This window comes from Podarcis melisellensis, assembly GCF_964234715.1.
Source record: "Podarcis melisellensis genome assembly, chromosome: 5".
Taxonomy (NCBI): Eukaryota; Metazoa; Chordata; class Lepidosauria; order Squamata; family Lacertidae; genus Podarcis; species Podarcis melisellensis.
Window position 1 is genome coordinate 74,037,667 of NC_138537.1, and position 15,983 is coordinate 74,053,649.

Below are 15,983 nucleotides of genomic sequence, written 5' to 3' on the forward strand. Positions count from 1 at the left end.
TCAGATTTTTGGATCAAACGGGCTAATTTCTATCAGGTTGGCTTACATGTGATTCACACATAGTAGTTCTCATGGTTTGCATGCTGCAATCTTAAATCATAGAATTGAGCCCAACATGGGGCTTGAACCCACGACACTGAGATTAAGAGTCTTATGATCTACTGACTGAGCTATCTGGGCTTCTAAATACATATTTCTGACTACGGCTGAGCTGTTTTCTGATTTGAAGGTCACTTAAGCAGCCAAAACAGCCGCCGCCACCACCACAGATAGCCTTGAAGTTTGCCAAAGTACAACCAAATATTTAGAATTCGCCCTTCCAAATAGTCCCATGAAGACTGAGCATGCTCAGTGCCACCAAAATGCAGACTGACGATTGGATGAGGTTGGCGGTGAGGACACAGAAAAGCACAGGGAGGGGAATAGAATGGAGGCGGCCTCAAGTATGTTTCCAATTCTAATTCAAACAAATGAAAAGTCTCACAGCCCACACTGAGATGTGGTTTTGCTTGCTTTCTACTATATGAACCAAACGTCATGTCCTTAGTGTTGATGGTTAGATAACAAAATTGTCTACCAGTGGCGTGTCTTGGGCCACAAATTTGCTGCATTTCATTTTCCAGGTGGAAAACACCTGGAATTTTGGAATACGCCTCACGTAATTTCTAGTAATAAAAGCAAGTCCTGGATCATGTAAGAACATAAGGAAAGCCCAGACAGACCAGCGCAAAGGCTCTATCTAGTCCAACATCCTCTTTCTCACAGTGGCCAACTAGTGCCCTGGGGAAGCCCGCAAGCTGTGCATTAAGGAAATAGCCTACTACCGCTGTTGTTCCCTAGTGTGTGTGCTGGCACAGAACCTTGTGGTTCTATGTGCACCCCCTCAATGACTGGCAACCATTTAGAGATTTATTGTCAATGAATTTGTCTAATCCCCATTTTAAAGCCATCTAAGCTACTGGCTGCCACCAGGTCTGAGGCGACAGCAAATTGCATAAATTAATTATGTTCTGTGTAAAGGTATACCTCTTTTTATCTGTCCCAGATCTCCTGCTAATCAGTTTAATAGGATGTTCCTGGGTTCTTTTCTTATGAGACACTTTCTCCATGCTACGCATAATTTTATAAATTTCTACCATGTGCCTTTCTGCCCTCTGTTGCTTCCCCTGTAAAAAAACATAATCCCCCCTAAACATGTAATTCTTCTGTTATTTATTTGTTGGGCATTCCATGACTCCATATGGGGAGGGGAGGCAGAATAGTTTTGGGGTGATATGAGGTTGAGTGAGTACCTCCTCATAAACAGCTAACAGTAGCAACTTCTGGAGAGAGACAGAGAGTTGGGTATATCAAGCTCTTCTCAACAAAGAATGGTTGCAGAGTATAAATACTCCCATTGTGCCAAAGAAGGCAGATGCTGTAAATAGTGGAGGAGGTCAACCACATTGCAGACTGTTTCTCAAATCAGGAATAGGCCCTACTCCACTGACAGCAAACTGGAAATATAAACGCAAAATAATTGTGAAATATAAAAGCAAGAGAGAGAGTGAGTGCGGCATTTGTGCAGACTTGGCAATCCAGTGGAGACAGGTTGATTTAAACTGATAGCCACGGAAACCTTCGATATGCTTTACTGCCTTCTTCTACTAGGACTTGCCGGCACTGTTGCTTGTGTTAAATATTTATCTTGTATTTCTCCCATAGGATTCTGGGGATGTTTAGTTTCGGAGACCTTTCTAACTGTCAGGTTTTTAAATTTTAAGTAGTTCCGAAAGCTCTTTCCGTCTACTTTATTTTCAGTTCATTGAAAACCACACTGGAAGTATTCCTTATTGGTATTAAACATTCTTAATGCCGTTTTTGGAATCAGAAAAATTTTCTGGGGGCATCCAGTGTGGCCTTTTCCTGTTTGAATATAAATGGGACTTCCAGAAGGCCAGGATTACAATAATAAAGTGTCTGATAATGTGCAGAGCAACTTCCCATCATGACTGACTAATTGTATCTAGCCCTTAAATATTTGGGCTGGGGGTGATGGTGGCTGCCATTGCTTCTTAACTCAGTGGAAATGTCTACTAGGCAGGCATGAGAATGCTGAAGTGAAAATTAGCTATGCATTTTTGTGTTCTTGCGCGTTTGACATTATTTTCTTTTGGGTTTCCACATGAAAAGTTCCCATAGGACCGGGACAATCCCAAACTCCATAGACCAGATGTGAAGAACCTTTGGGTCTCCAGATGTTGCTGAATGACAGCTCCCATTATCCCTAACCATTGGCTATGCTTGCTAAGGTGGAAGGAAGTTTCACAATAGCAGTGGGTTTGTACAGCACAAAGCTGAAGTAACTCCCTCCCAAGAGAAACTCCTGAGAGGCATAGGATTAGGTGCTGGACCTTCTTACAGTCCTCCTTTGGGTAAGGAGTGCAGGCACAGGATAAAACTGGTGTGATTGTTTTATACAGGCTTTATTTAGAGCATATGAAAATGAGCATCTGTATTTATCAGAACAGCGTTTGTGACCTAACCTGTCTGGTCTTGCGACTGCAATAAAGACTGATTGATTATGACCTAAGAATGAACATATTAGCTACTTGAAAAAGACCCAAGTAGCAGAAATTCAATAATTATTTTATATCCATTTTCAAGGTGTGGCGAGGATACAGAGTCTGTACATGAAGACCAAACAGCCAGTTCCCTTCACAGGTATCTTGCTATTGTGTTTTATAAAAGGAAATAAAATGTAGCAAGCAGGTCTCTTTTTAAATTTATCTTAGGGATTTTTCAAGAACCACTTTCTTAGGAATTGCAGACAAAGCATAAATTATTACCAGACAGCAACTCCATAGCTGACCGGAGATTTAAACAGAGGCCTAAACACAATTCTATAAATGTAGGGCAACAATGGTGATAAACTTTATGATAAATACTGGGTTCAATACCCCCTTACCTCAACCCTTTATTATCCACTAAATGCTGCACAATGTGAGGCAAAATTTCATATTTTAGCTTGGGCCAAAAATACCCTGAAGAATTTCAGGAGATAATAAAACTTTGCCTAGAACCTGTGAAATCTCTGAGTTTAGTTTCATGTCATTAGTAAAAACCTTTGCAAATAAAGGGTCATTACCTAGGGAGTTATCAGATTATAGTTCAAATCGGGGAAAATAAATACACCAAATGGACAAAAGTATAGAGATTCACAAAATGTTTAGGGGTATGCGTACCTCTGCATCCCCCTAGAAAAAAAGCACTGGTAGCGGTATATAAGTTTTGTAAATATCTGTACAGTTTATCTCCCATTAAGCAAAAGTTGGTCAAGTCTTGGGGCCTGCTAGGTCTTGAAAAAACCTCTTCTTTTGTAGTCTCAGGCAGATGACAAAACCAAGAGATTTATCATGTATTTGGTGGGACACGCTACATGTTTAGTGTGCTGTGGTTAGCCTGAGGCCCTAGAACCGTGTGTGGCCCTTACTCTAATTATTTGTGACCCCCAGCTTCGTTTCTAAAGTCCTCTCTTTGTGATCAGTTCCAGAGGCAGATTTAGGGTTGCATGGCCAGTGTGGTTACACTGGGAGCCACAACATGCTATATAATGGAGCACGAGAAGTGAGGGTGGGGCAAAGTTTAGTGTCACACAGGGTGCCACAGAAATTTGAGAGCCCAAAGTCCACCACTGTCAGTTCAGACATTTCCCCCAGTAGCCTGCTAAGTGAGGAGGGGAGATGGAGAGAGAAGGGGTTGGCAGAAAGCCAGTGAGAGAGAAGGGTGACCCCACCCACAGTTCACATGTGGCTCAGGACAGATTAAAGGTAAAGGTAAAGGACCCCTGGCAGTTAAGTCCAGTCGCGAATGACTCTGGGGTTGCGGTGCTCATCACACCTTACTGGCCGAGGGAGCCGACGTTTGTCCACAGACAGTTTTTCTGGGTCATGTGGTCAGCATGATTAAGCTGCTTCTGGCAAAACCAGAGCCCCTCCACAAAAAGGAAGGGAAAAGCCCAAGTTGCTCACCCCTAAGTTAAAAGCAGCACAGCTGAAGTATATGCTTGAAATGCAAAGGCCGCGGATTCAGTCCCTAGCATCTCCAGCTAAAAGGCTCCACATCAAGTGATGGGGGAGGCGGACTGCCTGAGACCCTGGAAAGCTGTTGCCAATCACATTAGACAAATGGTAGTACTGGACCACATGCATGAGCTGCCAGACCTAATACAGAAACATAGAATTGTAGAGTCGGAAGGGACCATGAGGGTCATCTAGTCCAACCCCCTGCAATGCAGGAATATTTTGCCTGATGTGGGGCTCAATTCCACGACCCCTAGATTAAGAGTCTTGGGCTTTACCAACTGAGCTATCCCAGCATAGAAACAACCTGGTATAAAGCAGCTTCTAAAGTATTAGAGGCCTGAAGTATGGCCTGATTAAGCCAATGCAACCATCTCACTTTTCAGCAATATTTTTTGTAGTTTTAAAAACGTTACATAGCTCTGTACGTAGCTCTGTCCTGGAATGTTAATTAAATAGGGGGAAAGGGGGGGTCTAAACAAAAGTAATCTAAAAATAAATTGTGAGCATGATGTCTTGAGCATTACATTTCTTGCTCACTCGTCACGGTGCCTTTTAAAATTTGCTTTTATTTTCTTCTAGAGATGAAAACAAGGAAAACCACCCAGACAAAGCTATAGTCTTAGAGGAAAACCAGGCAGTGTTCCAAGATACCCAGACAGCCTGTGATGGCACATTGAGGGTTGGAATGGGGAACTTAAAATCCAGAAAGCCCACATCCATTTCAAAACCAGAAAATGGGAAAAACCGTGAAGAAAGTCAGGTAATAATAAGCTCTCCTATTTGCGCTATAACTGTTTGACGATAGAAGAAATGCCGTTTAAATGCAAAGTGGCGGCATTTTTAATCATTTGGGCAACTGGCTTCCACTGGTGATCAGGGTCGTGTACGTAAGCGATAGGGCCACCAGCCACATTTCAGCTCATCTGGGAGATAGACTGGAGTCGCTGCACCTCTACAAAATGTGCAACAAATAGCCCAGCCCAGCCCATGTAGCTTGCTCTAGGCTTCCCAGCTGTGTGATTGGTCACAGCCCTTTCCTGTCTCCCTATAATATTTCCCCTTCCTTTTAGCAGGTTTGTCTGTGCCATAGATTGGGCGATGTGCATCTACGGTGGAAATGTGTCCTACTTTATAGAGGACAGTTGTCCACCTGAAGGCAAAGTTCAAAGTCTTATCCAAGTCCAGCTTGGAGAAGTTGCTTATCAAAATTTAGCACTTGGATATCAGACTGAGCAGGCACACAGGCCACAGGCACCCCCCACCATTGAAATTACCGCATTTTTCGCTCTATAAGACGCAGCAGACCACAAGACGCACCTAGTTTTTGGAGGAGGAAAACAAGAAAAAAAAAATTCTGAATCTCAGAAGCCAGATCAGTAAGAGGGATCGCTGTGCAGTGAAAGCAGCAATCCCTCTTGCTGTTCTGGCTTCTGGGATAGCTGTGCAGCCTGCATTCGCTCCATAAGACGCACACACATTTCGCCTTGCTTTTTAGGAGAGAAAAAGTGAGTCTTATAGAGCAAAAAATACGGTATATTATTTATTTCTAAATTTGCATGCACACAAATTTGATGCGAATAAGCTGTCTCTTTGGTCCTCTCTTTTTTGGTAATGCAAATGGCTGCCCTGTCTCAGACTCTGTTGTCCCTCACCTGCTCTGACTTCGCTTACTAAAGGCTGCCTGGAATTGTCCCTTGGCTGCCCTTGATCCTTAGTTAGATGTCTTTTCCCGACCACCTAACTGTCTGTGGCCCAATCCTGCAGATACCCAGATTTTGCTCCTCTCTTCCCCAGGGATATTGAGCCCCATCTCCCCCCCCCCAGTCTGTGTGATTGGGCAATCCCATGCACACCTACCAGGGAGTAATTCTCATGGAGCTCAATGATATTTTCAAGTAACACGAGTTGGATTGAGCTGCGTAATATTTCCACTATCATTAAGACCAACTCCAAGGAAGGGCAGTGCAAGGTCAGTTCAAGGACAATAAATTGTCCTGGGCTTTTACTAGCAGTGCAAAGCATTCAGGTCAGGATGGTGGCCCTTTGGTGGACGCATTGTGTGCTAACCTTTTTTTTGGGGGGGGGTGTGTGACTTGTTTGTACCCATTTATAGGACCATTATGTCAAGCTAGGATTCCTCCTACATATGACTAGGGAATGATGGGATCGGATGAAGCCCTGAGCTGGTGGGGTTGCTGGCAGTGCCTTAAGATCTCAAGCTGGTGGAGCTAGAATTGTGAATCTGGGGTTTTTCTTTAGCCCTTCATGGTCTGGGAGGTTTGGCAATTGGCATGTGTGTTTTCGGCATCTAGTTTGCTATGCAGCTCAAGTGTGGAGAGTGTTGTTGTGCTTTGTGGGTTTCTTATAGGCTTCTCACTTGGTTGGCCATTGTGAGAATAGGATGTTGGAAGACATTAACCTTTCATCTGATCCAGCAGGGCTTTTCTTATGTTCTTAAATGCATTGTACCTTCGCGATATTTTGTCACAGTGCTATATTGAAAACCAGCTCTTCACCAGAGCTGATGTTCCATCTTGGTATTCTTTTTAATGATTTAAATTAGTATAGTCGTTAATGGCAAATGCTACAACATATTTTCATGGAACCGAGATAGGATTTCTCCAGCACAGAGTACACACTACCTATCATGGTTGATCTGCAATAGCAATCCTACATGTTTTTATTTATTAATTAAATTTATATATCGCCTTTCCACAAGGAAAAAGTGCCCAGGGTGGCTAGCAAAAATGAAACAGACCCAAAGAAAACAAGCATGGTAAAATATATCCTAACAAAACCAGAGCAAATAAAAACAAGCCAATGAATTAGTAGCTAATCAAAACCAGCAAAATATTCTATTAGCTAGATCAGTTTCCTTTGTACAGACTCTCACTTCAGATGGATCTCCATTGTGTGCAGGCTCCTTTTGCTCTCAGATCCCTCTTGGGCCAATAGAGCTTCCTCTTCTGTGGAAGTATAAGGGCAAGCCATTTATCACGTGCGAGATGTGCTCTTAAAAACCCCTATGTCTGCATGGATTCACTTAAGACTACAGTATTTCTATTTGAAGTCTGCTGGATGAAAAGCAACCGTGGAATTTGTAGGATGAAACTGAGGTGTTAGAAGGCAATGAGTATCGTCCTCCAATTGCACATGTATCATATGCATGGATATAAATATGGATAATGAAATGATTCACTCTTAGATCCTTAATTGGCACAGAGATGAACTTCTAAAATGATACTAAACTCCTTGGTTTAAAAAGGAGAGCAAAACAGAATTTGTTAATTTTTGTCCTAATTGCTAGGATGGAGCGCTAAGAAAGTACAGATCTTCAAAGGTGAAGATGCTAAGAACCTCTGTTTGAAAGAATATACATAGTTTGATTTAATCTAGGTGGGTGGTGGCTTCCAAACACTGAACAACTCAACACCTAGGATATGTTTTTAAGCATGTGAGGCTGCAGTCCTATTCCCACCTACTTGGGGGCAAGTCCCCCCGAGCTCAGTGAGACTTACTTTGAGTAGACGTTTAAGGAATAGCTCTGTAAGTCAGAGGATTAAGGAAAGGACAGGTAACCTCACTATAAGGAGGTTTAGAAAGTCTGAAAGACAGAACAAATTCGTGAAACTTTCCTGCCAAACTGAGATTCTTATGAGATTATTATGACGCAAACAGCTATATCGGGACCATAACTATATAAAATAATAAAGTCTACTCCCAGTCACTCCGCTCCATTATTCATTGGATGAATGCAGTGTGTGTGTATAAGATAACATCTGGATTGGGGTAATCTGTGTTTTGTGTCAATCAGTGCATCTGATTTCCTTCAGCCTTGGACTTCGCCTATAGAATTTTCTAATACTGGAATTAAGGGATGCACAAAACCCCATGAAGCAGCTATGCTAGCATGTCCCTGGGAGTCATGGTTGATCTGCAGCTTGCACGTTACCCAAGCAATTCCATTGATTAGTCATATTGATTAACACTTTCAGCCCGGCGAATAAAAGATCAGCTATGGACGGAGGGGTGAAAGCCAAGCGCTCACCTCTTTATTTCAAGGGCATGCTATTTGGCATGCAGCGTTAAACCCTTTTAAGCGGGAACCGTTGCAGGCTGGAGTACAATTGATTTGATGTGAATGTGAGCTCGGGAACAAAGATCGTTGCAACTTTGATGTGCTTCATGATTTATTTTGTATGGGTCAGTGAATATGGCAATTTGTAGTGTAAGCACCTCAGGGCAGGGACTTGTCTGTTGGCTGCTGTGTAGAACACCATGGAAGCTGATCATGTGAAGGACCATTTAAATATGTAAATACATAGCAGCAGTTGGTTAGTGTGGTAGACCTGAGATGCAGGAGTCCCTGAGAAATGATCACGTGTCATATGAATGGCTAGGGGGGGGGGCGACTTGCCTCCAGAAATAGAACCTTGGGAGGTCTCCTTTCTTAATCCGGTTAGACTAATGTATTGGGCTGTACTGGCTCCCAGCCTCTAAGCACAACAGCTATCTCTAGCTAATTTCCTGTCTACAACAATAAAATATGTTTTCCTGAATTAAAAGAAAAATACGCAGTGGGAAGCAATCGAGCGTTAAGATCTGGTCTCTGATCAAACAAATCCTGGCTTGTGAAGGAAAGAAAACTGCTATGATCTATGGTTTCTCCAAACCTCATGGGTGGGTGGGTGTAAGATCCACAACATAATGTTGCTTTCTGACAGTGTGTTGCTAAGAGGCCTTGCCATGAGACTGTCTCCTTTGTGTGTTGCCTCAGAAAGTCAGAGGCTTCGTTATCACCAACAGTGGTACAGGTATATATATCACTGGCAGACCCTCAAAGTGTCCCCATTTTCCAGGGACAGTCCTGGATTTACAGAAGCCAACCCAGTTTCTGCTGTTATCCCGAAATGTCCTGCTTTCCCTTAGGAAGTCCTTTTTTTTTCATTGGAGAAATGTTGGAAGGTATGGAATAGAAGTGGGGCTCACATGATCATATGCTCTGATAATAATAAGCTAGCAAGCAAACAATTAGAATAGTTGATAATAACAAAAGTAACCATGGCTGATAATAACAATAGATAACAACAACAGCAATCATAAAAACAACAACAATAATCCCTTCACATAGAAATCTAGCATACAGGGTGAGGCCAGAGCTGCTTGTTTTCTTGAGAGCTGATTTTCTCTGTATAAATAAGTGTGTGTGACAGCAACAGAGCAAGAAAGCATTTGGTTGCCTGCGTTGTGAAATGCTGCAGCCCAGACATGGGTTTTTATCACCTCATTGAGAATTAGTATTGAGCGGGAAATTTTGACCCTGACTCAAAAAGTGCTGATATTTAACCTAATTGTACACAATGAACATAAAAGTCTCAGTCTCCTTCGAGCTTCAACTTTGGAGTTATGTTGACAAACTCTGGATTCCTCTTTCCAGCTCTTCTTCCTAGGCTGCTTGCGTCCCTTGCTATCCTCTTCCCCTTAAGCTCCTGCTTCTTCAGTCACCAGCCAAGCTATAGGCCAGCCAGTGGCAGCTGGGCAATCTCCTGCATGCCCATGCTTCTCTATGGCATTAAAGCAACCCCATTATGGACAGAAACTTTATCCCTACCACCAGAAACCCTTGGTGCACCACAAAACTGGTTTTCAAACTGCGCTGAGGAACTTAGAGGTACATTGGAAAGCTGATAGTTCCTGAGCTGGAGACTCTGTAATGGTGGGCCAGCTTTTCTGAAATTCACTTGTCCTCTTTGGTCCTCCTTCCTTTTCAGTGCACAACTATATAGGGTAATGATGGGGTGTTTCTGATCTAAGGTATGCTCATGTCCTATGGAGCAACAGTGAGGTCCAACAGGTCCGGCCAGCACCCTCTCATGTATATTTTCACACATATAACGGGGTTCTGTAGCAGATGAGTCAATGTGGGAAGGACACCTTCAAGACAAAGAGTGTTAAAAAAAGCAACAACAATTCATTACAATATAGGTAGCCTGAAACAGAAGCTGGGTGGCTTCACACAAAATCTCTTTTAAAATGAGAAAGTGACAGAGAGTTACAATAATAGCACTGATACTGCATGCAGATGTGTCTTGGGGACTCCTCCCCACCCCACCTGTCCTCATTACAATCTTTGCATCAGGTTGCTGCCATTGCATCGAGACAACATTTAGTACAGTCCCTTCTTGGGCCCCTCATTTCTCCTCCCCTTCTCCAGATGAGCTTTGATTACACACTTACATCCCCCCTCCCACCTCCCAAAATAGACAGCTGACACCAGTCACTGTTTACTTGAGTGGGTTGCATTTGTTGATCTGTTTGCTTGTTTGTTTATTGCAGGAGATGGGAAATGCATTGCCATGGCTCTCCGACTGTCAGAGGAAAACGGGAACACCGGCTAATGATTACACCGAGAACGTGGCATTCAGATACCAGGAAACCGTCATCAAGTTTCAACCCAGGTATTCTCTTCCAAGTAAACAAATCTTGTTCACTTCTGTTTAACTCTAAATCAGGGCGGACACCTGCACTTCTCTGTTTGCAAGCTGGCATAACTTGTTATCCACTCAGTCAGACATAGCCAGCCAGCCATGGTTGGTGCTCCCCTGGGTGCGTAACACTTTTCCCCAGTCTCAGACAGGCAGCAAAAACCGATTTATTAATCCCCCTGTGGGCTAACCCATACATGGCTGCCAGATAAATTTTGCAGGTCTACTCCCGTCAGAAAGAAGGTTTTAGAAAAAGAAAAAACACAGCTGAAAGATGAAATTCTATGCTAAGGTAACCCAAGTTCTTTGTTTAGAAAACCTGAATTCAGCAACTTTGAAATTATGCTTCATTATTTTCTCTCATAGAAGCTAATTGAAAGCACTTAATTCTGTGGTAAAAGTAAGCACAGTCTGTGCAACTGATAGGCACTTCGCTAATGAAAACAAATGTGTTATTTTTTGCTCAGTTTGCTAATAAAAACAAATGTGTTATTTTTGCTCAGTTCTTTGTATTCTTACTAACCATGACAAACAACTGCTTTTGCTCAAGTGGGAATTGATCTCACACTTATTTGGATAACTATCTTACGATTCCACCACCTTGTCAAAATTGAGAACTATTTCAAAGACGAATTGGATCGAGTTTCAAATTTTCCTAGTTTCAAAATTTTCATTCTAAGGTTCAAACCGGTCTCTATGCCATTCACACAAGTACCAGTTGCGTGAATCTTTCTTTTTTCTTTCTTAGTCTAACTAGTGCACACAAGACCAACTATCTGGGTTGGGACCCTGGCACAGGAAGATTAAGGTGGTTTATCCATTTGCTACAGTACCAGTCTAGATCAAGGGCCCCACAACTGCTACTTGAAATGTGGGGAAATCCTCCTAATGGTGTCAGTGGAAACTTTCCACTCAGTACTGACAAGCAGGCAGCAGGGGTCTGATCTGGATTGGGAATGCCACACGGAGCTCTCTGCATGCTTTTTACGCTAAAAAGTCACTCACTTAATTGCCATCATTGTGTGGTTCATGTCTAGTTTGGGCCTTAGAAAAAAGGAAAACTAGGTGGCGTTCTTAACAGTGCCACAGTGGGTTCCTCTCCTGCAGTGTGTGGCTTTGTGACACATACAAGCACACACAAAGATACATATGTAAGCTGAATCGGCTCTCCATCTTGCCCCAGTCCTTGTTCTTGAGGTGGGCAGTCCACCTTTAAAAACACTTCAAAGTGGCACCTACAATTACCCTCCCAATTTTCATGTTGCAGGACAGATCAGAGTGCATTCATTTCACCAAAGGATGGCACTGAACATTTCCAGAACTTCAGTGAGGTAAGTTTATCAGTGACCTTAAAAGCCTGCTATAGGATGCTGTGGGCATCTTTATTTAAGGAAGTAAAAGAGGCAAAGGGCCGGTTTGCACTTGCATGTCCCCCACTGTATGGATAATCTGTTAGAGACGAGTGATGGGAAGCACCTTTGCCAGAGATCTTGGAAAGCTGTTTTCAGATATAGATAATAATGGGCTAGATAGACAAATAGTCTTACTTGGCATAATGCAGCTCTCTCTCTCTCTCTCTCTCCCTCTCTCTCTCTCTCTCTCTCTCATATTTATTTATTTATATTATTTATAACTTAACCTTCACATGTACAGATAAAAGGGCAGGTACAGAACATAAACAAGTAGCAACCAAAGTATACAAGAGACAACAAAGCCTTATACTATACACCATCAAAACAAGCAAACACAGCTTAAAAATATCAGGGAAGGCTAAACCATCACCAGCATGAAAACCTTAAAAGTCCTGGGCAAACGAATATTAAGTATTAACCTGGGGCCAACATGGTAACAATGTCAGTGCTAGTTATGTGCATCGGAGGAGGGTGTTCCACAGAGAAGCAGTAGCGACTGGTGGGGCAGTGTGGGTACCAGTCTGCTGCTGTTCTGGCTACCCAACACCACAGGCCACTGTTGCTTACTGAGAGGAAGAGGGGAGAGGGATGAGGCCCGGGCAGCTTGTTGTGGTGTGACAGGTGGTGGTGGAGCCCGTCCAACACTCCTGTGACTGGTGCCAGGCTCTTCACACCCTGCTCCTTCCCTCTTGGTAGGTGGCTGTGGCCTGCAGTGCTAGGAAGCCAGGAGAACAAGACTCTATATTCCCCATCACCAAGTAGCAAGCCATCTCTAGTGGTGGTGGCATGTGGGGGAAAGCATCCTCCAAAAATCTCAAAGACATGAGCAGGCTGGTATAGGGAGAGCCACACTTCCAGGCGTTTGGGTCCCAGATAGCGGTTCAAATGGTCGGATTTCAGTGAGCTTGGTTCATGCTTTCATTATCAGTCAAATAATAAAGAGGGCAAGGGATGTGCATGCATGTATGAATCGGTCTAATTTTTTTGAAGGCATTTGCTTCAAAACACTGTCCTGAAAGGAGGCAGGAGTTCTGCATTATGATCTGAAGGTACATGTACTTAGTAAAAAGTAAATGCCATCATTGACAGCATTGCTTTTCTTATACACATTGGAACATTTCAGAGATTTGCATCATAGCTGCTTACTCCTTTAGCCTAGTGATCGGTGTCCATACAAATTATTTTGTTTTGTGCTGCTTATATGTCTGTCAGCTACTAAGGCTGATCAGTAAAGGGAGGGTCAAAAAGAGCCACTTCCTCTTCATCAGGCAGTCACTGTGAATGGCAATTGGGGAGAAACTTTGGGCTCATCCATACTTCTGCTTGTCCTGTGCCGAGAAATATGGATCTGAGCGTTTTCCTGCTTGTCCCATGCTTTCTGAGCAGTTTTGTGTTTGCCCCACAACTTCCCCCTGGAAAATACATTCTTTACTGCTGAATTGGAACAAATGGCAATCCGTGGAAGCACCCAATTGCTATTTGGTCCGATTCAGTGGTAAACCACGGGTTCTCCAGGCGAAAGTGGCAGGCTAAAGAGAGGTGCAGACAAGCCCTTCTTTGCACTCCTGTAACTTGGTTGCCCTTGTGCTGTTTTGAATTACATGTGGTTCAAAATTAGTCCTGGGATGGCCTCCTTTTGTGAAATTTCACACCATACAAACCATGTGTTACGCGTTGCCATGCCACCCACCTTGTGACACACATGCAGATAAATTAGCTGCCACTACTTGTTTATGGTTCTGGTTTGGTTGTATTTTGAAAACTGAGATGCCTTTGAAAATCAGAAGCATTTGTAAGCTTAGAGCATTGTAAAGGTACAAGGGCAAGATTGCTCAAGGTAGATGAGAGACCTTGTTAAGCCGAGGGGAGGACGTGCAGATGTTATGTGCTGATAATAGCAGAGCGTAGAAGAACAAAAGAGGCAAACCTATAATGAAAGAAAATCAAGACTGGTGACTAGCAAAGTAGTAGGATCAAAATGTGTTGCTGAAGAGTAAATCTGAGAAGCTTTTTAAAATATAATGATAAGATTGCCTACTTGATCAGGCAGTGGGAAACATATTAGGCCAAGAGGATATAACTGAGCGAATTTATGCTCTGATGATCATAACACTGTACTACTGTTGCCCTGGGCAAGACTACCATCATGAAGGAGGTTGACTAAAGGCATATTTGCACCAGATTCAGCATTGTGGCAAGCATGCATAATAAAATAGGAGTGATCTGGCACAACAGAACCCTGCTCTAGATGTGCCCTGCCTGTAATGCAGTTGTGGGTGCAGGACCACTATGGGCCAAAGCAGCACTTCTCAAACTTCTTTTTCATAGGACACACCACCTTCCCCCCACCTTTTGGTTCCCCCCCTCAAAAAAGCATATAGGTAACTCATATTTTAAAAAGGTACTCTCTAGTGCAACGAATGTGAAAAAATAAAATACACCCCCCCTTTAGCACTGACTGCAAAACTAACACCAAACCAGGTATGTATTATGAAAATTATGTGCCCTTCCCAGGCCATGCTGCATAGAAGGGCCCCCTTAACTGGTACATTTTTAAAAAAGGAATAATTAGTAGAATGCACTAGCACCGTATTATGAAAATCACTGGCCCTAGGCCAGGAACTTAATGCTAGTTTGATAGTCTGACTTTGACCACCACCACCACCATCATCAAAATAAGTCAAGTTCAGGGCCAAGTATAAATATCCTCAGCTGTTCTCAACCTTTCCATTGAGCCCCTAAATGGAGCTTGTTGACCACCAGGGATATACTTTGAGAAGCTTTGGGCTCAGAAGTTTGGGGTATGTAGACTGCAGGTGCATCTACCCTCAAAAGCCTCTGCTTTAAATGGAGAGGTCCCTGTGGCATAGATCTCCTACATTTCTTTAATGTAGATCTCCTACATTTCTTTAAGGGTACAGCAAAATGGGTGGTGATGAAATTCAGAAACATTCCACTTTTATGCATGTGTTGTAATATGTGTAGCTTAATGCTAGTGGATAAAGTTGTAGTCTAGGTTATGAGCACAGAAGCATGGAATGCAAAATTGAATTAATGAAACACTTCTTTAAAAAAAAATAGCACACTTGCTTGGTTTATATACTTCATGGGGGCAAAGCACTATCCAAGAGTATTGAAATCCATCTTGTAATAGCTAGAAGTCTTATTCTTTCTCCCTTCTCTAACATCTGGTGTTTTGCCAGGCAGTGTCCACCCACTTTCAAGCTATCTTAAGGGCCGGAAACATCCGTTTTAAAAAAAGAAGTGAAAGCTTTTGATTTCTTACTGCTTGCGTCTGTACCCAGCACAAGTCCTGTGCTTAGGTGGTATAATTGCAGAATACATCCTGCCTTGACAATGATGCTTCTGCACCCAGTTCCGCAGACTCTCGCAATATTGCTTTGCAAGCACTTAAATGGAACAAAGAGTTTTGGATGAAATATAAGTCAAAATGATGCCTTTGAAAAGAGCGTGATTGCTGCCACAGTTCTGCTTGTGAATCATATTCTGACGTGCATTAAGTGAACGAGTTGCCCCTAAGAGCCCACTCTTGCAATTTAGTATACTGCGGAGCCTTTCCCTGCTTTATTTGGATCCGCCTTTCCGTTTGGTCTGTTGTTTACCGGGATCAGTAGCTGAAGTCCAGAAATGTTATAGTCTAAATGAGCTGTCTGCTAGACAGAAGAATCATGTGGAGTGGCTTAGACTGGAGACAAGGTGCAGCTCATTAAGCCATCGATAGCAATCCAAGCTTTGTAGGCCAAGTGCACAAATAATTCAGATGAGTGGCTTCACACAGTTGCACCAAGAATGTAGTGGTAAATTTGGAAGTGTAAGCCCTCATCCTGACAGCCCACATAGCCACACCCCCAAAGAGCATCTGAAAGCAGCGTTGATCTCTGTGGATTTGTTGGCAGTCAAGAGAGTAACAAATGCCTCATTCTCTGACGTCCTCTATGCTAATCTGTCACAACGAAAGTCAGAAGCTGAAGGTCTTGTTATCCACTCAGTCGCTTGTGAGA

The 15,983-nt window shown here is 43.0% G+C and overlaps 1 protein-coding gene and 1 long non-coding RNA gene across 11 annotated transcripts in view; one reads left to right on the plus strand and one right to left on the minus strand.

Moving 5' to 3' along the window:
• Window positions 1-15,983, minus strand: part of LOC309371320 — a 223,000-nt gene that overhangs the window by 114,862 nt on the left and 92,155 nt on the right. The gene's annotated exons all lie outside the window — the stretch shown is intronic.
• FAM13C (family with sequence similarity 13 member C) overlaps window positions 1-15,983 on the plus strand; it is a gene marked incomplete at its 3' end in the record, with an annotated part of 73,992 nt that overhangs the window by 21,652 nt on the left and 36,357 nt on the right. For 9 of the 10 annotated variants that reach the window (XR_014168805.1, XR_014168806.1, XM_081913662.1 and 6 more), the window contains exons 2-5: window positions 2,647-2,703; window positions 4,644-4,824; window positions 10,401-10,522; window positions 11,817-11,880. Coding sequence is in view for 8 of the 10 variants with exons in the window: in XM_081913655.1 (XP_081769781.1) it covers window positions 2,647-2,703; window positions 4,644-4,824; window positions 10,401-10,522; window positions 11,817-11,880 (424 nt within the window). The remainder of the gene's footprint in view (window positions 1-2,646; window positions 2,704-4,643; window positions 4,825-10,400; window positions 10,523-11,816; window positions 11,881-15,983) is intronic. The other variant, XM_081913656.1, reaches the window with a different exon arrangement.